The 23,327-nt window shown below is 55.5% G+C and overlaps 1 protein-coding gene across 1 annotated transcript; it reads left to right on the top strand.

The window, feature by feature from the left end:
• The first annotated feature begins 1,115 nt into the window (after positions 1–1,115).
• Positions 1,116–12,223, top strand: LOC140902790 (phospholipase A2 inhibitor and Ly6/PLAUR domain-containing protein). The gene is made up of 6 exons (XM_073323262.1): positions 1,116–1,229; positions 3,310–3,436; positions 5,735–5,857; positions 7,842–8,006; positions 10,451–10,591; positions 11,649–12,223. Exons 2-6 carry the CDS (start codon positions 3,382–3,384, stop codon positions 11,834–11,836), a joined length of 672 nt encoding a protein of 223 aa, XP_073179363.1. The 5' UTR covers positions 1,116–1,229; positions 3,310–3,381; the 3' UTR covers positions 11,837–12,223.
• Positions 12,224–23,327: the final 11,104 nt, after the last annotated feature.

The following is a 23,327-nucleotide window of genomic DNA, read 5'->3' as shown; positions in this document are numbered from 1 at the left end:
CCCAAAAGTCTCAGTCTCTGTCCTTGGTGAGCCCAGAGTTCAAAAGTTCACCTGCAGAGTTTTAACACCCCAGCCTGTGTGGAAATGGAAGGGGGGGGGAGTAAACGGGCACCTTACATGCTCCAACAGCACCACTTTTCTGTGGGTCTCTGCTGCAGCCTTCACCACCAGCCGCTCCTCTCCAGTAGCCGTCCAGCAAACCACTCCACCAGCTGCTCTTCCCAAGTAGCCATCCTGCAGGTCGCTCACCAATACATCTTCAGGCCCCCTACTATTTAACACACTACTCAGTGATTTCAACTCAGGGAGGTACCCAACTGGCATAAAGCAATCCCTTCCTTCCCCCCCATCCACTGAGTTTTGGAACCCATGTCCCTTGACTAGCGAGTGCTCCTTAGTTGATGGCGAGTCCCTCCGTCATAACAAAAGGCCAAGGACAGTTCTGCTGTCCTTGGGTCACATAATCAGGAGAATAACAGTTTACTCCTGGCCCCAGAGAAACTGGGGCTCCTACAGCAGCCAAAGTGACCATCTAGGCAGGGTTGGTGTACGTATGCACATGAGATCAGCCGCTGAAGTTCTTTTCCACAACCCACCATGACTCGCCACCAGATGTGAGGGTGGAGCTCATCCTGACTCTGCTTACGCTCAATTTAATGAGAAGGAATTTAACAACCTGTTCTGGGAGTGGAAGGAGAGCTGTCCTCATGGAGCCAACTCCATGGCCGTCCTTAGCTTCATTCTGACAATCTCACCCCACTCCCGTTTGGTGTCAATTGGCCGTTGCTTCAAAGGAATCAGTGGAGCCAGATCCCAGCTGCTATGAATTTTCCGGTTCCTCTATCATTTACAGCACCTCTGGATCTGGATAAACACCTCTGATATGCAAATGGTTATATTTGTGACTACCCTTGTGACGAAGCTGAGTACCACCTCTTATCTCTGTTACACAAACCAGCAGACTGTATGGGACAAGTTCAATAAAACAACAGCTGCTGGATTGAGAAAGGGTCAGTCTGAATTGTATTTAAAGAGGGAGTGCCCAGGTATAGGGGTCGTGCAATTTATTACATTTCAGTAAATCATTCACGGTTACTCCCAGTTTATAGATTAATCTGGTTGCGTTTTTGGACTATATAGAGAGGAAAGGGGCCATGCTAGACAGGTTAGTGCATCTCTTTAATACTACAGAGAACTTGGAGGTGAACGGAACTGTTGTGCGGCTGAAGGTAAGAGTTTTTAAGATGTGTTAAATTATTGCTTGTAATCATTGATGATCTGCTGAAAGAGTGTAAAGGATGGAGATATATTTCAAATGCAAGCTCCAGGGATAAAGCGGGTCAAGTTTTGCAAAGGAAAAGAAGCCCCACTCATGGAATTGTGTGTGAATGAAATAGAGACCTTTTAAAGGCAAAAATGACAGCGAGGGGGCCAGCATCTGCTGACGCTCCCCGGGAGTCAGGCTTTGGACTCCGTTCAGATGCTTTGAACGTCCCAGGTTTAGGGAGCAGAGAAGAGCCAGTTGACCTACTTGATTTGGACTGTCAAAAAGACTTCAGCACAGTCCCTCGCCATGGGGCAGAAAAAGAAAAGGAGGACTTGTGGCACCTTAGAGACTAACCAATTTATTTGAGCATAAGCTTTCCTGAGCTACAGCTCACTTCATGGGATGCATCCTTTTCTTTCTGTGAATACAGACTAACACGGCAGTCACTCTGAAACCTGTCATAGGGCAGTAAGTAATCAAAGCCGTCCTGGGGTGGGAGGCAAAGGACTGTCATGGAGCAGAAACAGGACAACAGCCGGAAAACAGACTTTGCAGCATTGTTGTAGCCATTCAGGTCCCGGGATATTAGAGAGACAAGGTGGGGGAGGGAAAAGCTTTTATTGGACCAGCTTCTGCTGGGGAGAGACACGAGCTGTCGAGCTCCGCTGACCGCAGCAGAGCTCGGTGTCGCTCGGAAGCTCGTCTCTTCCCCCCACCTGGTGTCTCAAGAAAACAGAGCCGGAATTCAAGGGAATTTTGTGTGATGGCAAAAGCTTAAAAGTGGAGTCCTCCAGGCTCTGCGCTAGACCCAGCGTTCACGGTACTCAGATGATCTGATGGAGGGTGAGCGAGGAGGTGGTGAAATCTGCAGAGAAGGCAACAAATGGAGGCTAGTCGGGAACTTGAGGGAGATCGAACGGAGCTGGGTCAACGGGCAACGCGATGGCAGATGAAGTTGAGTTTTGGTCAATGCAAAGTAACGCACATGGGCAGGGCGGGGGTCTGAAGCCTCCGAGACCTGACAGGTTCTAACTGAACCGGGCTGATCCAGGGAAGGGACCGGAGCGTCCCCGCAGGAGGATCAATGGACACCTCAGCTCGCTGCAGAAGAGGAAAGCGAAGAAGCCGTTGGGCCACCCAAGGGGGTGGAGATAATGTGGAAACACTGTAGGGCCCCTCTGCAGATCGGCAGGATGCTCTGACCCTGGCGCCCCAAGGCCGTGCTGATCGCCCCATGTCAGAAGGGACGGTGCAGACATGGAGCAAATACGGAGGAGGGAGTGAAAACTGGGCCTGATCCCCAGCTGGGGTCAATCGGCCGTAGCTCCATTGGAGTCAATGGGGCAGATCCCAGCCGGTTTACACCAGTGTAACTGTTGAAGTCAATGGACCCGTAGGCTTGCTGGGGCCCTGGCCGTCTGGCAATAAGCACACAGGCTGCGGCTGACTTGCTGTTTAACTGTCTCCTTCCACATTGAAGCGATTTGGTGTAACAGGACGTGAGGCAGGGGCAGGTCGTGTCCCTGTGACTGTCACTGGCTCCATCTGACATCTGCACTTTGCTGGTCACCACGATTGCGTCCGGAGCCACGACTATGACGAGGATTGCCCCGCGGAGCGCCCTTCTCCGGTGTCCCGGAGCCCCCGCTCTGCTACAGCGAGGCGTGTCTGGGCCATGGGGGAGCTGGGAGAAATTTTCCAACCAAAACTTTTCTCCACTGAAGAATGCAGCTTTGGGGCGACTGAAACGTTTCACGAATTTGTGTTGATTTCTCTGCATTTCTTCAGCTGGAAAAAATTCTAGAAAAACAAATTCTGAAAAAAGAAAACGTTTTGTCTGGCTTTCTAGTTAGATGAGAATTTTGGGCCCACCAAAAAAGATCCTCCCACCCCCCCGATCTTTGAGAACTGCCAGTGAACCAAAAAATTGGTTATTTGTGCAGCTCTGTTCCCTGGTGCTTCCCCCCCTTAATCTCAGCTCTAATTCCCTTTCCCTTTCCATCCTCATTTCGGTCTTGACTCTCTCCTCCTCCCCCCGGCAGAGCTCGCTGTGTCAGCCGAGAGAAGGCCCTGTTCAGCTCTGAGCCCAGCCCCGTGGGCCTGCCAGGACCAGGATGGTTTCCTTCCTCCTCTGCCTTCTCCCTGCTCTCCTAGCTACGAGTGCACAAGGTGAGTCACCCGCTGCTGTGGCCATTGAAACCAGCCCGGACTTGGACACTTTACCCCCCATGGATCCTCAGTCAGGAGAACATCCAGCCTATGCAGGGAGGGGGGGTTAGCTCTGTGTGGGGTACAGGGCCCTGTCTACACTATGGCTGCTGTCATGGTTAGCCACAGAGCTGTGGCTGGGCCAGCAGAGCCCTGTAGTGAAGATGCCTCATGTCCCAAAGGACGGGGTTTTCCATCCCTCTAGGAACTCCCCTCCCCGAGCGACGGTAGCCGAGTTGAGGGAAGCATTCACCCATCGACCTCCATCTCTCCCAGGGGTTAGACTGGTCACACTGCAGTGCTCAGGGTGTGAATTCCCCAAGGGCCGCAGCCATAGCAACCCATCTGTTGGGCGTGGACCTGAGGGACACCGTGACTGGACACTGCCCTGAATTCTTATTCCCACGGTGCCCCTCTGCACTGCTTTGGCAGCATAAAGGGGAATTAATAGAGGAGTAAATTACACAATAGGGGACTGAGTGTAACCTGGAATCAAGCCTACAATGTCCAGTAGCAGAGGGCTCTCCAACCGAGCAAACAGAGGCAGAATGAGATCCAATGGTGGGAGCTGAATTTAGATCAGTCCAAAGTGGAATTAATCCTGGCACCAGCTTCTCAAGTGGGGGTGGTGGTGGTGGTGGGGATTCTCCATCTCTTGGTCTCTGTACATTGGGATTGGACGTCCTTCTGGAAGATTGGCTCTAACTCGACCATCAGATATGGGCTGCATGGAGGAAGGGCTGGGTGAGGTTTTCTGGCTTCAGCTAGGCAGGAGCTCAGACTAGATCAGCATCAGAGCCTGAAACTCTTAGACTCTCTAAAAGAAAAGCTGTGAAGATGTTGCACTTACACAGTTCGTGTGCAGGGCGCTGTACATAAGGACTGAAGGGCAGAGATTCTCCACTTATATGTCCCCAAGAGGTCTGTGCGCTGTGGTTAATATGACTTGTATCAATGATAATTTGGGGAACAAGAGACAATGAACGTCCCTTTGTGCTGTTTAACACAGTTTTTTGCCTGGCAATTTCCATCCTTGCCATCTCCCACATACTGCAAATGGCTGGGCTGATCCAGAGGGATGTGGGCAAAGTTGACTTTAACTTAAGCCTAGGGCCTGTAACCGGCTGTAGTCCTGGAGCCAGCCCATCACAGAGCCTTCCCAAAGGGGAGCAATCCCTGCGAAGCTAAGGGCCAAGACAGCTGGCTTCTGCACCCCAAACCTTTCCGTCAGACCCCTCTGCTGGCTGGCAGGCAGCCCAGACAACCTGGCCGCACTCACCTCAATGGCATTTCCCTATTTCTGTGCAATGAAGTAACTTTTGAACACTGCGTTCCATCAACTCCTAAATTGCAGGGGATGTTATAGACATCACTGGGCAGAACCCTATTGATTTTTGGGGGGTGGAGGACGGAATCAGAAAACCGGAAGAGGGTAATCGGGGACACACAGAGCTGTTGGAGACTGGCCAGCCCAGCCAGACCTTCAACCCCCTCTGTAACTGTGTGTAGATCAAAGAACCAGTTGATGGGGCCATTGACACCTTCCAGCCCATCAACACCCCCCAGACCAGCTTTGCCCAGTGTCCCCATGGAGCTTAACATATTACACCCTGAGCGGCTGATCTCCCAGGCAGAAAGACGGATGGTGGGGGGAAGGGGAGGAGGAGGGCACACAGAACCCCTGGCATTGGGGGAGATTGGGGGCCCAGGTATGGGGGATGGGAATGGGGGGCACACAGAACCCCTGGCATGGGGAGAGAATAGGAGACCTTGGTACGGGGCAGGGGAATGGAGGGTACACAGAGCCCCTGGCATTATGTAGGGGGTGGGGGTCTGAGCCTGGCAAACCTGCTATAGAAGGAGATGGGAGGGGAACTCGAGTTTGTGAGGGCAATGGGGGGCTGCAAGGAGCCCTGGGTGGTGCAATGGATTCAGGCAACGCACGCTGAGAAGTGAGCGACTCTCCGGTACTGTGAATACCTTTAAAACAGGAATGAGATCTTGGGTGGGCGGAGCTGAATTTGTGGGCGGAGCTTGGGAAGAGCACCATCCCCTTCACCCGTCCCCGTGCTGACCCCCTGGGTACCACTGGCCCAGGGCGGCTGAAATTGTGCAATTGCCGAGTGTCCCAGAGGAAACTGGGTCCGTTAACCCCTCGGCTTGTTTGGAGCAGAGGGGGAAGACTTGGGGCTAAGGGACGTGTCAGAGTGAGACTGTTACGTCACAGTAAAAAGGAAACACGTGTTCTTCTTTCTCCAGCACAAACAGTGACATGCCAAGCGTGCTATGGCTCAGCAGACTCCTGCCAGCCTCCAGCAGGGACCTGCACAGTAGACATGGCTAAAGGTGGCTGCGTTATGGTGGTAGAAGAAAATACCCTGGGTAGGTGACATTGCCGTCAGTCCAGGCACATCCTACCCCACAGTCTGACACATCCTCATCGCTACGGCCAACCCCAGCACAATCCACCCACAAAGCACATTCACCCGGCACAGAACACTCAGTCTGAGCTCGACGCTTGATTTGTTCAGGCAACATTACAGGGTTGCGACTGGCAGACTGGGCGGTCTGAAATCCTGCCCCTTGGAGCCAGTTGCAGATCTGCCATTGACTTCAGTGGGGCCAGGATCTCACCCCTTGGGCTTTAGTTATGGATTTTTATTCACTACGTTTTCAGCTCCACAATGGACGGCTGCGCTGCAGCAAGCGAAGCTGCTTTGGGTGGAAATGCACGTTCTGAATTATGTTAAAAAAAGCAAATTGGCAGTGAGACCCCTTGTACACTACCGGGCTCCCAGAATCCTGTCTGAACCTCTTAGTCAGCTGCTCAGGGCTGGAGCCCAGCCTTACAAGATTTTTCTCCTTGCTTGGGATGCAAATTCAAGATAGTTTCTGCCTGTTTGACTTCAAGAGATTCCAAACCTTCTCCATTTTCAACTCCCTGGGATCAGGACAGTAGATTTCACTAGTTCCCTTCTCAATGTTTGCCCTTTTGAAATTGAAAACCTTAGTTACAGACCTGGTTTTGTTCATCCTTCCTTTGAATTAAAGAGATTTAATGTTTCCTTTCATTTACCCTGTAAGAAGGATGCATAGCACAAATCAGCTTTAATGTGATCTATCTATCTATCTATCCCCACACACCCTATCTATCTATCCCCCCCCCACACACACCCTTCTGACCACAGTCAGGAAATTTTCCCAGCACAGTCACAAATGGGTTTATTAAAACTTCCACCCACTCAGGGTACGGCTTCACTGCATTTAATGTGGGCCGTGACCCGGGGTTTAGCTCTAACCCCCGCCACCGTCCCTACTAACCACACACAGACCCTTTCACCTGAGTGGATATGAGCTGTGAGCTCAGGCTGGCTGTGCAGTTCAAGGTGTAGCTTAGACCCGGGTTCCACTTTAACTTTGCAGTGGGGACACAGCTGTACACTAGCTTATTTCACACAGTTGCCAATAGTCCTCCAATGCCTTCCCATAATTCCTTGGGGGCCATGTTTTCCTGTCCTCCTGCCTACTCACTTCTGCTGCAGCGAAATCACCTTCCGGTTTATCGACCCCTTGGGGACGTTTTAAACTCCACTTTCCCTGCAGCCGGCTTCGTCTCTACCTGGCTCTCAAGCAGAGTCGCCGTCGCAGAGACTCACGGCAGAGAACTGCACAGCTCAGGGCAGTGCTAACAACCATGGGACATGCCTGCAAAAGGCCTAACGTTGTCCCGGGGTTAGTGCAGCCCCGGCCTGGCGGTGTCCGGGTGGATCGAAGCCCCGGGAGGCTTGGCAGTGCAGATGCTGAGACCAGGGCGTGGCTAACTCGGGTTCACAGATGGCCCCAAGAGCAGAGGTGGGAGAAGAGCATTCCATCTGGCTTTACAAATTGTCACTGAGGAAGAATCACCACAGCCCTTGGGAGATTGTCCCAGTGGTTAATCACCCTCCCTGTGAGACAGTCGCCTTATTTCCAGTCTGAGTCTGTCCGGCTCCAACTCCCAGCCACTGGATGGCGTCCGACCTTCCACCGCCCGACTGAGGAGCCCGTTAGTTAATGTTTGTTCCCCGGGTGGGTTCTGGCAGACGGGGATCACGTCACCACCGAATCTGCTCTGTGTTGAGCTACCTGGGTGGAGCTCCTGGTGTCTCTCGCTCTAATGCAGGTTTTCTAGCCCTTTAATCATCCTCATGGCTCTTCTCTGACCCCTCCCCAAGTGTGCAAACTCTTTCTGGAATGGTGGGTGCCAGAACTGGGCACGGGCTCCCAGCAACGTCACCCCAGGGCCAAACTCAGAGGTAAAATAACCTCCCTGCTCCGCCTCGAGGTTCCCCTCCCAGCCTCTCAGTTCTGTTCTTTGGTTTTTTAGTAACAGCAGACGGGACAAAGTCCACAAGCGTCTCCAAAGGCTGTCTAGATGACTTCAGTGCTTTCATAAAAGGCCCCGTCACTGTCACTCTTGGGAATGGCAAGTATATCCGGGTCAACATCGCACAGTGCAACACAGACAAGTGTAACTCGGCTGTACTGGCAGGTACGTAGGGATCTGTTTTTACGGTGCCATTTCATGGCTTGTTGGAAGGGCACTAGCTTAAAGCACATGAACGAAGGGTTCACGCATGTCAGCAGGCTGCACGTGGACAGCTGGGCCGTGGCAGGCTGGTGCAGGGTCGATTCAGAGCCCAGTGGAGCTTAGTCACCTCCCCCGCTTGCTACAGTCGAATGGTTCATGTGGACAAGCCCCGGCATGATTGTCTTTGTTACCATTTCTCCCCTTTATTGCCCTAAAGTCCACTCACTCGAATGTCATTTCTGTCGCCATTGAAATGGCTGTAGCTGGCGGGTCTCCAGACCAGGGAGTGGAACAGTTGGGGCCCATGTGAAATCAGACGGGCGAGGGCTGCAGGCGAGAGAGGGGGCAGCAGCCGGGATGGGCTCAAATCGAAACCTCCCTGAGCCTATCAGCCTCCACTTCAAACTCGCTGGGGGCTTTGCCCCCCACTTACTGTGGGAAGCTGCTCCAAGATGTCCCTCTTCTGATGGCTGGAAACTGAGTTCAGAGACTCGGGGCTGTTCATCGCGGGCCAGTTGATCCCCGTTGGTCCTTGTGCAAAAAATTCAAACCGGCCCGTTGGGCCATTTCCCCAAACAATTGGATTTCCTGTCGCTTTCAGCTTTTGAATGAGTGAGTGATCACAGCTGGGACATCGCCGGTGTCATAGAGATGTCGGGGGAGAACACACACGGCTGGGATATCGGCCCCGAGGGGCACGGCTTGCTCCGGGCGGGCAGGGACAAAGGGAGAAGGGGTTGCCTGGTATAGCCAAGGTGTCGGCACCTGCTTGGAGGCTGGGATGTGAATAGGAGACGGACTTGTTGAAAGTCTCCGGGTCGGGATAAAAGGGGTAACAAGCAGTGGGGGGACGCCATGGGAGGGTCGGCGACCGACCAGCTAACCAGGAAGTAGAGGTGGGTGAGGCTTTTTTAAAACAGCGATGAGTTTGGTCACTGGGACCCCCTTGGTGCTGTCACCTGATGTGCTGAGACCCCCTGAGTCTGTTTTCCCTGCCAGCTTGGCAGCAGTCTGGCAGTACCCCCAGATCCCTGTCTTGCTGAGCCAGATACACTAGTCTGCTACAACACGGATCCAGGGTCCAGGCTTACTGGGTAGGCAGGTAGGTAGGTTACTAGGGAAAATAAATAATGACTTTCACAGACTAGACTCACTCCCAGTCTGGGCTCTGCCCTTTCCCCATGTTCATTTTCACAGATGTCTTGGCTGGTAAGCAGGGGTGTGCTCACAACTGGCAGCCGCCTCTGTTGTTTGGCTTCCCGCCTTTATATAGGTTTTGCGAAAGGCAGGAATCCTTTGTGCTCAGTTTAAACTTCTCCTCTGCTCTTGTGGGGAAAAAAAAGCATCCCAGATGGATTCCAGCATCAGGAATCCAGAGACAGTCTCATGCTTTTGCAGGGCCCATCACAGGCTTACAGGAAAAACAAGTCCATTTACAGGTCATTGTTTGTTCACCAATGGGCCACCGAGTTCCTTAAGTACCCTCCAGGGCCCTCACTTATCAGGGCTACATTAATAACACAGGGTTATACTCCATGTTCGTAACCATCTACAAAGATGATACCTGCATGCAAATGAGAAAACCTGATTCAGTAGATTACAACTTTTCCAATGATCGATCACGTGAAGTATTTTGCATAAAGCATATTACAGTTATGTCATAGTCATAGTCATAAGCATATCTGCATAAAGCCTGTGGAATGCCCCTGGTTTGCCATGGGTTCAATGCCCCACTCCCAAACCCCTCCTTCCCCATTCCCCCCCCCCCCCCGCGTCCTCCTTCTCTCTGTCTGAGAGATCAGTCATTCCGGGTGTAACCGTGTACACTGGGCAAAGTGGAGATGGGGGCTTGGGGATGTCAGTGGGGCCATCAAACAGGTGTTTGATCTGAGACAGTTGCAGAGGTGGCCGCTCTGATCAGATGGCAGGAGGGTGTTTCCGATTTCTTCCAAAGACAGTAGTCTTCTGGCCCTGAGGTCCTAGAACAGTGGTTCTCAAACCTTTGTACTGGTGACCCCTTTCACACAGCAAGCCTCTGAGTGTGACCCCTCTTATAAATTAAAAACACTTTTTAATATATTTAACACCATTATCAATGCTGGATGCAAAGCGGGGTTTGGGTTTGAGGCTGACAGCTCACAACCCCCCATGTAATAACCTCGCAACCCCCTGAGGGTTCCCAACCCCCAGTTTGAGAACCCCTGGCCTAGAAAGTACCTGAAAATGCTGGTATTGGTCGGCTGCCAGATTCAGAGGTTGCCGTGTGACAGACAGACGGAGCAATGCTGTCAGGCTGGGGTGGGGCCTTCGTATGCTTGACCAGTGCAGGTCGGCGGGCACGCCTTGCAATTTGAATGAGGTTTAACCCACCCTGTGACCATGTCTCTCTCTCTCTCGGTTCTCAGTGCCCGAGGAGAACACCGCCGGGAACGGGCTGCAGTGCCCAACCTGCTTTGATCTGAACTCTGATTCATGCGACAGCCAGATCACCCCTTGTACAGGGGATGAGAACTATTGCATCGATTTCGCTGGGGTTCGATACAAAGGTAAATGCTGCCAGCTGGCCGCAGTGCGGGAGCGAGCCCGGGAACCTCACGCCTCGGGAACTCCCCAAAGGGCTGCTGAAACCTAGGGCCAGTCTACACTAGAAGGGCGACCGCGGTGCCATGGTACCGCATCCGGTGAAGACGCTCTGTGCTGACAGGCGAGAACTCTCCGGTCGGCATAATAAAACCACCTCCGCGAGCAGCAGTGGGATGGCAGCGGGAAGTGGGCACCGGCACTTAGGGTGGCGTAACTTACACCGCTGAAGGAGGTGGCTTATTCACACCCTGGAGTGACGTAACTTGTACCTGCCTAAGCTGTAGTGTAGACAGGCCCCTAGAGTCTCCCAACCCTCGGGCTGTGCTGAAGCTTTGGGAAGGTGGGGGCGGCCAAGAGGGGTTTTGGCCGGAGGGAAGGAGAGAGGAATTGGGATTTTTTTCCTTCCAGACCAGCTCCCCCGCCTCAGTGATGCTGCCCGGCTCCTGGAGTTATGACAACGCGTCTCTTGTTGTTATGTCAATGTTATGTCAATGATGCAGAGCTGGGGAGAGAACCCAGGAGTCCTGGCTCCCAGCCCCCACTGCTTTAACCACTAGACCCCACTCCCTGTATGTTTAAGGTGGAGCTAAGCCATTGCTCAGTGTGGAAGCTCCTGTTCTCCGTGTGTGTCCAGGACTCCCAGCGCTTTGGGGTGTTTATAAAATAACTGAACCGAGCGGTCGGGGCTGCCGGGGACGCTGAGAGCCGGGCGTGTTCCCCGGGGGGACACGCGCTGGGGAAGGAGCCGCCCCCGGTGATCAGCTGGGATCCAAACTCCAGCTTCAGTCTCTTGTGGAGCTGCAGAAAGGGGCGCGGGGGAGGCAAGAGGGGACCAGACGCCCGGCCTGCCGTGGCCGGTTACAGCGAGAGCAGGGAGAGCACCGGGAGGGTGGGACCGGGGGGCAGAGGCGGGAACCGCTGGATGGTGGAGACAGAGGTTCTGGGGGCAGAGAAGGAACCAGAGCTGCCCCCGCCTCATTAGAGGCTGGTTTCCTCCCTCGGGTCCATCTTCTTCTCCAGGTGCTCCTGCTTTGGATATATCAAGATTTTCTGGCAAAGGGTGTGCCACTCCCTCTATAAAAGACGTTACCCCTGGAGTCTCCCTGCCTTCGGCAGACTACGTGTACTTCTTCACAAAGGTGACCTCTACACCTGCGGAGACAGCAACCAACGATCTGGCTCTGGGGCAATTCCCCTCTGCCCTCTAACTGCCTGGCCTGACTGGGTGCTGCTGGGGAAGCTGCTCCCCTGAGCCCAGCCCTGCACGGGCCCCGCAGCACCCAATTCCTGCCCATTGGAGCCCAACCTATATATCATTCGTTAATTCTATTGATTACTTACAAATTTGCAGGGATCACTGGGAGGTCCGACAGGTTCTGGTGCCTAGATCCGTCCCAGCGTTCTTAAAATTGCCGTTCAGCTGGGGACCCCGCTGGGGCCGGTCGCAGCCCTCGCACTGGAGGAACCCTCCTGTATTTCTAATCATTGATCAGCATCTGTAGCAGAGTCCCATACGCCTGGAGGACAGCGGTAAGACAGAATGCCCACCCGCCCCGCCCCACACTCGCACCGCCCCTGGCAGAACAACCGGAAATGTTAGTCTTCACCTTCCTCATCACCAGCTGGTGCCGTGGTCCAGGCACCCCCCAAACGCTACATCTCGCCCGCCTCCTGCCCACAGGCTGGGGTACGACTTTTATAATGTTACCCCGACGTCACTGTGCTTAATGCCTATTCCTTAGGGGGTTCTCCCCTCTTCCTGATCTGTCTCTCCTCACCTGCCAATGTTGGGGTTCCATCTCCTATAGGTTAGTATGTTAGTGATCTCAGCTTCTTATCAGACATGTCAATTCCTTGCCATGGCCGGCTTGTGGTCAGACATCTGCAGATGTTCCCATCCTACAGCATCCCAATGCCGGCGTTAGCTCACGTCCCTGAGGCTCGCTGGTGTCGTTATGGAGAAACCTCCCCCCTTAAAGACTCTATTCCCAGTCCCCCAGAACTTAGGGGTGATTGTTGGGCCATTTACCTGTGCCAGAGTTCGTAGGCCTCAAGCCTTATCCTAACAGCTGCACTCAGCGTCTTACAGGAGACAGGCCTGTGGGTTCCTTTGGCTACTGCCGAATGAAATGAATGCTAATGCTGGCTCGATGGGCTACAGAATAAAGGTCTGGATTTCCAGTTGCACTGACCCTTGGCCGCTGCGTAGTCAAGGATCTGCACAGTGTATGGGCGTGTGCATCTGTCCCAGTACCTCATGGCTAGCTGGAATCTCTCTATGGATTTGCAAATTCACTAAATAAATCAGAATCCTAAATAAAGCCCCCGGTGTGTGGTTACGTTCGGGTTGCTCGTTGCTGAGCCCGTCCGCAGGAGACTGGGGCACTGTCAGACGCAGTAGCCATATAAAACGAGGAGTCCTGTGGCACCTTAAAGATTAACAAATTTATTTGGGCATAAACATATAAGACTTTGCTTGGCTGTCTGTGTATATATACACACCGGGCATCCCATATGATGTTCTTTGAACATAGAACGTAGGTTTTACTTTGCACCCAGGCTGAAGCCCAAGCTCTGGGACCCTGTGGGGTCTCCACTACAAGGTCCACACTGCTGGTCACCCAGCGCTGAGATGCAGCTGTCTCTGAGGTGGGGCATGGGGGCTGTTTATACAGGGATCCTTTACGCGGAGCTGAGATGCAGCCACTTCTAGGGTGGGGCAGCACAGGCCCCGTCTGCCCTGTAGGCCTGATTTGGCACCCATGCCGACCCCACTTTTGTGAAATGGGGCTGGAATCGATGCAGAACATTTACTTTGGGGTTTAGCCCCGGGGCAGCTGCACTGGTTGGGGGCTGGGGGAGCAGAGTGCAGAGCGAGCGTGAGCCAGCGTTACGATGGGGTGAGGGAGCCGATTATCAGCTGTGCAGCAGCATTACACAGGAGCTCAGGGCAATTGTCATATTTGCAGAAAACATTCCTGGCTTGAGGCCAAAGCCAAGTAAGGAAACTGCCTGGTTCCTGGGAGTCAGGGGATAAAGCTACCACTCTGCCCTTATCTCATTTTATGTGCCGTTGTATTGACATGACCCTTGCTCAGCAACTCTGGGGAAAGTCCATGTGCCCAGGAAATGGAAAGTGAAAAATACAGCTGCCTTCAGAGTCATTAACAACCAGAGCTGGGGAGAATGATGGGAAACTGGCTGTCAAGGTCGTACGTTTTGCTGCCATTGAGCAGAGAGGGTGACACTGGTGTCAGCGGTGGGATACTGGTGTGAGAAGTGGGTTACAAGGCAATCTCGCTCGCTCTTGGTTTTACACCCTGCCCATCCCTGTACTAGCTCAGCACCTACCACAACAGCCGTGGGCCTTCCAGCATCCACACAGCAGCCAGAAACTCCCAAACTGACTCCAGAACGTGTGTGTGAAATCCACCCCTCCCGTGGAGAGGGGCCGGCACAAAGTCCCCCCCAAAACCTCGAAACAAAACTCTTTGTAGAGGGGTAAATTTCAACCTTGTTGATCGAAATGGGCCCAGCTCCGAGCATGGAAGGCCGCTTCTGTCAACAACGGAGGCAGCCTCGGAGCTAAGAATGGAACCCAGGAGTCCGGGCTCCCAGCCCCGCCTGCTCTAACCACTAGTCCCCACGCCCCTCCCAGAGCTGGGTAGAGAACCCAGGGGTCCTGGCTCCCAGCCCCGCCTTCTCTAACCACTAGTCCCCACGCCCCTCCCAGAGCTGGGGAGAGAACCCAGGAGTCCTGTAAACCCCGCACCTCTGCAAACCTTAAAGGGGACGCTCATTTATCCAGGTTATTTCCAATAAAGGAAGCGGGGGTGGGGTGGCAGTGGCAGCAGACTTTGGGGGCACTCATGGTTTTCAGGGGGTCAATGGGCCCGATGGTCCTGCCTGGCTGGGGAGTCGGTGAATCGACGACAAACCGGCCTGTGAGTCAGAGGCCGGCGGCTGCTTGCACCGCACGGTCCTGTTCCCCTCCAGCTCACACCTCGGCTGCCCCACGTCAATGACCTGGTGTGGGACCAGCTTCGGCTGGCGGGGGACACAGGGTTCAGCTGGCGGGGGACACACGGTTCGGCTGGAGGGGGACATACGGTTCGGCTGGAGGGGGACCCACGGTTCGGCTGGAGGGGGACCCAGCTGGCTCCCACTGGCCCGGGCCTCTGGCTTACATTCCTGCTGCCTTTCCCAATGTGTTTTCCTGGTTCGCTCCCCGACACCGTCCACCCGAGACGCTGCGGAACTGAGCCCCGATTCCTCCAGCTCTTTCTCCTGCTGCCAGCCCTGTCTCCACTCTCTCGTCCCTGTTTCGCAGCTTCCCCGGGCCCGGAGGCTGCGTTTCCCCTTCCCCTGCAGTTGTCCTGCGCCGAGCCGTCCAACTCCCCGTCCCAGCCCGTGCCAGGTTCCTGCTCAGTGCCCGGCACCGTCCTCCACCAAGTGGCTGCCTGACGTTTCTCCTTTTCGCACAGCCCGGGCTTTCCCGACGGGGCAGAATTCCTCCCCAGGAAATCCCCCGCTCCTAACTCCCTCCTCCACACACACTGTTCCTCTGGGGGGCCCAAACCCCTTGGGATGCTCCCACGACAGCTTGCCCGGCTCTAGCATCATGTCCTCGTTCGCCCCATTGGCCCTGCCAGGCGGCTGGGCCCCCTGTTAATGCTTATGGGGTGACAGTGGGGATGGGGCTGCCGGGGTCCCCCTCCTGGGCTCCGGCAGGGAGAGGAGGGGCCCGCGTGAACGTGGCTGTCTGGAGGGGTCGTTTCTGGAAGACGATTTCCATTGCAGACGCCAAAGGGCAGAGCCCCCCTGGCCGGGTTAGAGCCAACCCCGCCAACGTCCCCGTGGCTCCCAGGAGAGAAACGGAAAAGGGGGGTTAGTTGACCCTGTAGCCTGACCCAGAGCTGGGTATTTATAATTATAGCCGGAGGATTAACAGGTTCTTGTCCCAAGATCAGGCCCAGTAAGATTATTGTAAAATTACCGTATAATTTGGGAACCCCGATGTGCCCAGGTGCAACACTCACACATAGGAACCCTCTCTACGTATATAAATATATGATTTATTAATAATTTAGCAAAGTTACACACACTTAAACGCAACGAGGCAGACAGAGATAACAGAGAAAATACATTTGGACGGCCATCCTTCCACCCTGGACTGTTCACCATTATCTTTCTCATCACCATCACCGTCCCCGTCTTCCCATCAGTCTGGCCCCCCACAACGTCTACGTCTCTCCAGCCCCTCCGCTGCCCCTGGGATGTTACTTTTATAGTCGGTCACGCTGACGCTGCCATGACGAATGCATATTCAACAGCGGTCCTGGTTTGCATTTCCTCCCCGTAAGGGGTCTGTTTGCTACGGGTTAGTCGATGTCTGACGTCACCCCATTAGCGTCCGCGTCCGTTTGCTGTCATGGTGTGACGAAGTGGGACTGTTCTTAATGTTTCCTCTGAATAGTGTGGGGGTGCCTCAGTTTCCCCTAGGCAGTTCTTAAGTATCTAGGGGGTGGGGTAAGGGTGTATGATCATTGCAGAGCCCTAGAGGGCATGTGTGTGCAGGAGTCTGGACACAGAGAATGGCCGACACCCTGTTTCCTGGCCACTGATGGCCTGGGCCCTTCCCCCCTGCAAGGTGAGAGCTAAAGGGTTGGAGAACAAAGGAATCAGGAGCCCTCCTGGCCCTGGAAAGGGACAAAGCCCAGAGGAGGAGGGGCTGGAGGGAGTTTCAGTTTGGGGCTGGCTGGGACATGGAGTGAAGGGCAGACGTGGTTGTCTGGCTCACTGCCCCCCAAAATGGACCCAGCTGAGGGGTCCTGTTCTCTGCACCTGCAAGCTCTGTTTTAGACCATGTTCCTGTCGTCTAATAAACCTCCGTTTTACTGGCTGGCTGAGAGTCCCGTCTGACTGTGGAGTTGGGGGGCAGGACCCTCTGGCTTCCCCAGGACCCCGCCTGAGCGGACTCGCTGTGGGAAGCGCAGGGAGGGGCAGAGGAGGCTGAATGCTCCGAGGTCAGACCCAGGAAGGTGGAAGCCGGGCGAGCTGTGTGTCCTGCAGACAGGCTGCTCACAGAAAGGCGACTCCCCCAGAGTCCTGCCTGGCTTCGTGGGGAGCAGGTCCAGAGCATCGCCCGGGGACTCTGTGACACATGGCACCGTTGCGGTGGGAGGCTCTGTCCCGAACTTTCCGGATGCTGGTGTCAGCGATGTTCTGTGGGTGGCTGATGTCGGGATTTTGGATAAAATTCCCGCCCTGGCATACCACTTTCAGCTCCCTATAACTTATGAGATACTTAAGTCTACCTATGCCAAAGGTTATAGGTCTCAAGCCTCTCGCTCCTACGAAAGGCAAATCGTACAGGGTCAAAGCCGGCAGGTTCCTGGCATTATCACTAAATAGAATAAAGCAGGGTAACAAAGCAACGAATGGGGTACAGGTAAGCTGCCCCCCTGGGCCACAACCCCCAATTGAAGCGAGGGATTCAGAACCCCAAAGGAAGGAGGTGGAGTCATAACCTCTGGGGGCGGTGACCCCCTGCAAAGGATGTGGGCAAGGGGAGAGATGGGGCCCGGATCCCCTCCTCTGAGGAGGGCAGCGATGGGGTCATGACCCCAAAAGGAGGGGGGGACTGTGACCCCGAAGGGGTGGAGGGAGGGGAAATGAGTCAATGACACCAGTGGGGGGAAGTGGGACTGTGCCCCACTGAGAAGGGAGGAGATGGGCCTGTGACCCCCAAGAGGCGAGCGGGGGGAGGAAGATGGGGTTTTTGCCCCCAGGGGCAGGGAAGGAGGGGGCCCAGAAGGGAGGGGGCCATGACCCCACGGGGGGGCAGGGAGGTGGGGAGACAGGTTCATGCCCAGCAGCCCCTCCCCCTGGGACTCAACACCCCCAGCCGCAGGAGAGAAATCAGAAGGGGAAGTGGGGAGCTCATGGGTGGGGGCCCTTGTGCAACAGCTCCCCCCCCGCCCCCGCTGGGCAGCCACAGCCCCACCCTGCTTCCCCCGGCCGACATGGCATGAGGAACACCCCCCAAACCCCACACTGCGCAGACTGGACGCCCGGAGCCGCTGGGTGACAGGACATGGGGCCTCTCCCCGTGAGCCGGAACCGGCCCGGCCCGGACAGCACATGGATGGGTCTAATCCTGGCAGGTGTGGGGTGGGCTGCGGGTCGGGAGTGAGGGGCACCGGCAGAGCTGGGGAGGGGGGAGCCCAGGGCTGGGCTGGCAGGGGGCTGCGGGTCGGGAGTGCGGGGCACCGGTTAATATCACCCTCTCCCATCCCCCAACAGCCTCCTTCCTGAGCTCCTGCCTCCAGCCGGGCACGAGCCTGGGACAGACTCACCATCAGGCGGGAGCCGGCGTCCCTTGACGTGGGGGGGACATGACCCTGGTCGTGCTGGGCGTCCCCGAGACCCTCCTGGTCTGCAGCTGGTACCGAGGGGCAGAAGCCAGCAACGCCACAAACCGGATCCTCAGCTACGCCCCGTCAGCCACCCCCAAGAAGTTCTACGGACCGGCCCACACGGGGTGGGAGACGGTGGGGCCCGGCTGCTCCCTGCACATCACAGGGCTCAGGGGCACCGATGCTGGAGAAGGAGACGCTCAGGGAGACGGCCTGGTTGTACCCAGGACCCTGTACAGCCTGCAGGGTCCCGGGTACAACCAGGCCATCTCCCTGAGCGTCTCCTTCTCCGGTCAGTGTCACCCGCCGGCGGGCATGAGAGAGGCTGAGATGCAGCCACTTCTGGGGTGGGACGTGGGGGCTGGTTATACAGGGACCCCTCACCTGGCAGAGAGATGCAGCCACCTCTGGGGTGGGGCGTGGGGCTGGTTATTACAGGTTCCCTCTCTCTCCCCAGCCCGACCGTTCCCCGGGTTCCTGGCTGTCCCCATGTGTGTGCCGTTGGCAGTTCTGGTGTGTGTGGCCCTGCTGGTGACTTTTATCGTGTGTAAGAGACGTCGTGGCTCAGGTACAGCCGGGAGCTTCCCCGTGAGGGCAGCCAGGACTCCTGGGGATTAGCTCTGGGAGGGGAGTGTGGTCTAGTGGTTAAAGCAGGGGCAACTGGGGGCAAGGACTCTTGGGTTTTCTCCCCAGCTCTGGGTGGGGCAGGTGGGTGAAAGCATGGGGGGGGCTGGGGACCAGGGCTCCTGGGTTCTATCCCCGGCACTGGGAACAGAGGCGGGGTCTGGTGGGTTAGAGCAGACCTGGGAGTCAGGACCCCAAACCCAGCATCTCTCACATCTCCCCAGGTGCCAGCAACCGGAGCGAACCCCCTGGGGAGAGAACAGGGATCATTCCAAAGTAGGAGAACCTGCCCTTGGACAGGGCCAGCTGTGAGTGCCAGGAACTCAGCCTGCCTGAGCTCTGCTGTTGCCCCTCACTCCTGACCCACAGCCCCTGGCTACCCCGGGGGCCAGGCTCCCCCTCCCAGCTCTGCCGGTGCCCCTCACTCCCGACCCGTAGCTGTTTTGGAGAGGCGGGAAAAGCCACTTTTCACAAACAATAAATGTCCAGTGCAGATCTCTTTCGTGCCCTCTGAGGTTCATTGGGGTTTCCAACGGGAGGTCGGATGGTTTGGCCTTGCGCTGCTAACGTGCGGCTGGATTTCCTCTGCCCCAGCCACTCGGGGAATCATTCAGTGCCTTTGCATCCCAGTTCCCCAGCCCAACGGTGAGGCTAATGTCCTGTCATTGGGTCGTGGGGAGGCTAAACATTAAATAAACGGGGTTCTCATGGAGCAGGGGCCTAGTGGCCATAAACGACCCACTGATCGAGCGAGCTGCTGTGGCAACATAGGCTGTTCATTACAGGCCCCACCTTGCCCTGGGCTCTGGATTTGACTCCTAGCTCTTCAGAATTCAAAGCGTGAGCAGTTCCCAGTGGTGTGAAAGGGCTGGATCATGCTAGGAGCTGTGGCAGAGGCTGTGGACCAGCCGGTCATGGGAGACGCTTCACACACTAAATAGAATCCAAAGATACCCTTGGATTGGCTTTCTTAACCCCAAACTCATTGATAACCTAATAAAGTCCAGATCAGACCTTCTCCTGAGACCTAGCTGCTCCTAGAGTTCCTCTTTCCACGTTGCTCAGCCCACACCCTGGGTCCTCTCTTACCTCCAATCCGCAGATTAGCAGCCTTAGTCAAAGAGTACTGTGGGTAAATACCAAGAGGCTGTTACACATGGCGCGCTACCTACGCAAGAGGGGAGAATGGAGCAGGCGAGCCTGTGGGAAGTGCACGGAGGGGCAGAGGAGGCTGAATGCTCCGAGGTCAGACCCAGGAAGGTGGGAGCCGGGTGAGCTGTGTGTCCTGAAGACAATCTGCTCACAGAAAGGCGACTTCCCCCTTCGAGATCGAACTGAGCGGGGTCACTTTAGCTGGTGACCTGGGGAAGTTCGAAGCCACCAACGTTCCCATGGATGCCCCAGCATCTCTCCCGTTCCTTGGTAGGAGTTACACCAGGCCATTCCAGTTTCACGCCCTCCCTTAGGTCGGGGGCGGTCGATAGCACTCGCAGGCCGCATGTGGGAAGGTTTCTGCGGCCCGTGCCCTTTGGCCACCCCAAAACCCCAGGGGGTCAAACTGGGATTGGGTCTTCTCCCCAACATGCTGGCCAAACACAGCCACTTGGTTATAGGACCATTTAACTTTCTTAACAGCTTTCACTTCATCTGAGACCTTCTCAAAGCTCTCCACACTGGGTCTTTCAACAGGACAGTCAGTGGATCCATTCACAACAGAAAATTTCTGGCTGTTAGTAACTGAAACTTTCTTGATTAAAAAGAAAAGGAGTACTTGTGGCACCTTAGAGACTAACCAATTTGCCACAAGTACTCCATTTCTTTTTGCGAATACAGACTAACAGGGCTGCTCCTCTGAAACCTTTCTTGATTAAATCACTTTCACACCCTTCAGTTGCAGTAAACTGCTTGCAAAGACTCCATGAGGATTCCTTTCCCTAGGGCTTTTCTATGCAACAATTCACCCCTCATAGAAATTCTGCTCTTACCTGCTTTACCTAGGGCTTGCTCTAGAGGAACACTTTCCTGAGCAACAACAGACTCTTTCTGGGTCTCCCTTACATCCAGAATCACCTCTGGCCCATCAGGCGGATTCCTACACAGTCCCCTTTCAGGCAAACTTACAGACTTCCTAGATAAAAGGCTAGAAGCATTCTCCTTCCCTTTGCCACACACAAGTTCAGGAATCTTTTCCTTCTTGCGACAGGTTTCCACACCCTCAGTAGGTAACACAATCACACACCTTCATGCTCTCCTTGTGCCCTGGCTAGGATCTCACCCTGATTAGACAGAGTTGCTCCACCCTTTCCCAGCCACACACTAGCAACAGGCAAAATACAAGCACCAGAATTGTCTGGGCTCTGGGATTTTACATAGACCCTAACTGGATGCGACCTAGTTACAGGGCCATTCTCCCGAGCAGACAGAAACTTAGGACCCTTCCCTTCCTAGGCTTTAGCTGAATCCTGAACCAGCTCTGGGACAACTGCACGACCCTCAACCATCACAGGCTGCAAGGCCCCTTCTGCCTGCTCCACAGACAAAGAAGAGCCGGACACACTTTCTCCTTCACCACACACACAGCTTGGGATCTCATTCCCTTTGTCCCAGCACACAAGGCTGGTCACAGACAACTGCTTGGAGATCAGGGTAGCTCCCTCCACAGGCAAGTCAACACCCCTGACAGACATGGGCAGGTTTCCTTCACTCTCACACTTCTCCACCCAGCTAACAGGCAAGGGCCAGGGACACTCGTCTTCCACTCTCCTCTCCTTCCCGCCCTGCTGACTCGACACAGCCATCAGCTCACAAGGCTGCCTAGGCTAATCCAGACTTTCCTTACCAAGCACCTTGCCACTCCCCACAGATCCCCTGACCTGCCTGTGTCTCCCCCCACTCAGCTGGGGTCTCAGCTCCCCCCTTGCTCAGCGCTGCCCTTGATGTCCCGGTGGGGGTAGGCAGCGAGCTCACTGCTTTCCTCAGTGCATCAGAGCCAGCGAGAGTCCCCGCTCCACCGATTGGTTCAAATTCAAACCCTTGGCCGTTACAGGAGCAGGGCCTGGATCCTGTCCCAAAGAGACACAGTCGCCCCACAACAGGGTCTCGCAGCTGGTGTCCTGGAGAACCCCAACGACCAGCCAGCCCCACTCCTCCTGGGTCTGCACAGGGATCTGGGCCATAGGCAGGGCGAGGGGCTTCGTCCCTGGGACCCTCACCCAGCTCACACAGCCCCTCAGCATCTGAGGCTGCACCACCCAGGGCCTGACAACAGTTCTCTCTGTCCCAGGATCTCGCCACCCCAGGAATGTCTCCCCATTGACCATCCCCTTCCGCTCCCACTGGAGGTCCGAGGGGCCTGGCCCCAGGAAACTCCACACAGACAGATAGGTTGGGGTCAGGAGTGGGAGCCTGTCCACCTCCCCACCCATCTGGCTGATGGAGTCTATGGCCCCTAGGCCTCTCCGCTCCCCCATCGCCAGTTCATGCTGCTGCGTCTCCTGCAGCTTTCTCGGGCTCTCGCGTCTCTCACAGTCCTCTCGCTCTCTCGGACTCAGCTCCAATCCCGTCCGTCTCCGATCCCCCGATGAGGAACCCGATCGTGAAGATCCACGTCTGGTCGGGGACAGGAGTCTTGGGGATGCCTGGCTCCCACTCCAGCTGCTCCCAGATCCTGCTGTAGCCCCATTTGGAGTCAGGAATCTGCTCCTGAGAGCCGTCATCCTCCTCCAGCTGCACGATGAACTGTGCCTTGGTGAACTTTCCAATGCGCAACCCTCTCTTTCTGCACAGGGTTACAATGTCCTTCTTCCGGAGACGGTGACAGGCCATCACTCCGCTCTTCCCAAGTTGTTGTGGACTCACAGGCCTGTGTGCTCTCAGCTCCCCACGGTTTCCAGGGAGAACCCCTAGTGTGCCAGCCCTTCTCGAGGTCACCCCCTCTTTGTCAGGTTGAGCTGCAGACTCCTCCGCCCCTGGGACCGCTCGCGGCAATCCCCCGGGGGACCCTGTTACTGCAAAAGTCGTTCTCTCTGGTCACACACTCCCAGGGGTTAACTGCCCCCTGAAACCGTCTCTCTCTGAATCTTCAGCACGCCTGGTCCTCATCAATTCCCCTTCGTTTTACTGCTCCCCAGTCACTTACTGCAGGAAGTGCTGTCCACGGGGTGCAGTAGATCCCACCGCTACCACCAGTTGTCACGGAGTGTGGGGGAGTTGGGTGCAGGTGTCACAGAGTCCCTGGGCGATGCTCTGGACCTGCTCCCTACGAAGCCAGTCAGGACTCTGGGGCAGTCTCCTCTCTGGGAGCAGCCTGTCTGCAGGACACACAGCTCACCCGGCTTCCACCTTCCTGGGTCTGACCTCGGAGCCTTCAGCATCCTCTGCCCCTCCCTGCGCTTCCCACAGCAAGTCCGCCCAGGCGGGGTCCTGGGGAAGCCAGAGGGTCCTGGCCCCCAACTCCACAGTCAGACGGGACTCTCAGCCAGCCAGTAAAATAGAAGGTTTATTAGACGACAGGAACATGGTCTAAAACAGAGCTTGCAGGTGCAGAGAACTGGACCCCCTCAGCTGGGTCTATTTTGGGGGCAGTGAGCCAGACAACGTCTGCACTTCACTCCATGTCCCCAGCCAGCCCCAAACTGAAACTCCCTCCAGCCCCTCC

The sequence above is a fragment of the Lepidochelys kempii genome, chromosome 24 (genome assembly GCF_965140285.1).
Source record: "Lepidochelys kempii isolate rLepKem1 chromosome 24, rLepKem1.hap1, whole genome shotgun sequence".
NCBI classification, from domain to species: Eukaryota; Metazoa; Chordata; order Testudines; family Cheloniidae; genus Lepidochelys; species Lepidochelys kempii.
Note: the sequence above shows the minus strand (reverse complement) of the source record. Positions and strands in the feature narration are given on the sequence as shown.

Bases quoted from the DNA above. Each gene is read 5' to 3' on its own strand.
- LOC140902790 (XM_073323262.1), top strand. From the start codon at position 3,382: ATGGTTTCCTTCCTCCTCTGCCTTCTCCCTGCTCTCCTAGCTACGAGT. The intron at 5,858-7,841 runs GTAGGTGACATT...TTGGTTTTTTAG, and splicing joins GGTAGAAGAAAATACCCTGG to TAACAGCAGACGGGACAAAG. The intron at 8,007-10,450 runs GTACGTAGGGAT...CTCGGTTCTCAG, and splicing joins TAACTCGGCTGTACTGGCAG to TGCCCGAGGAGAACACCGCC.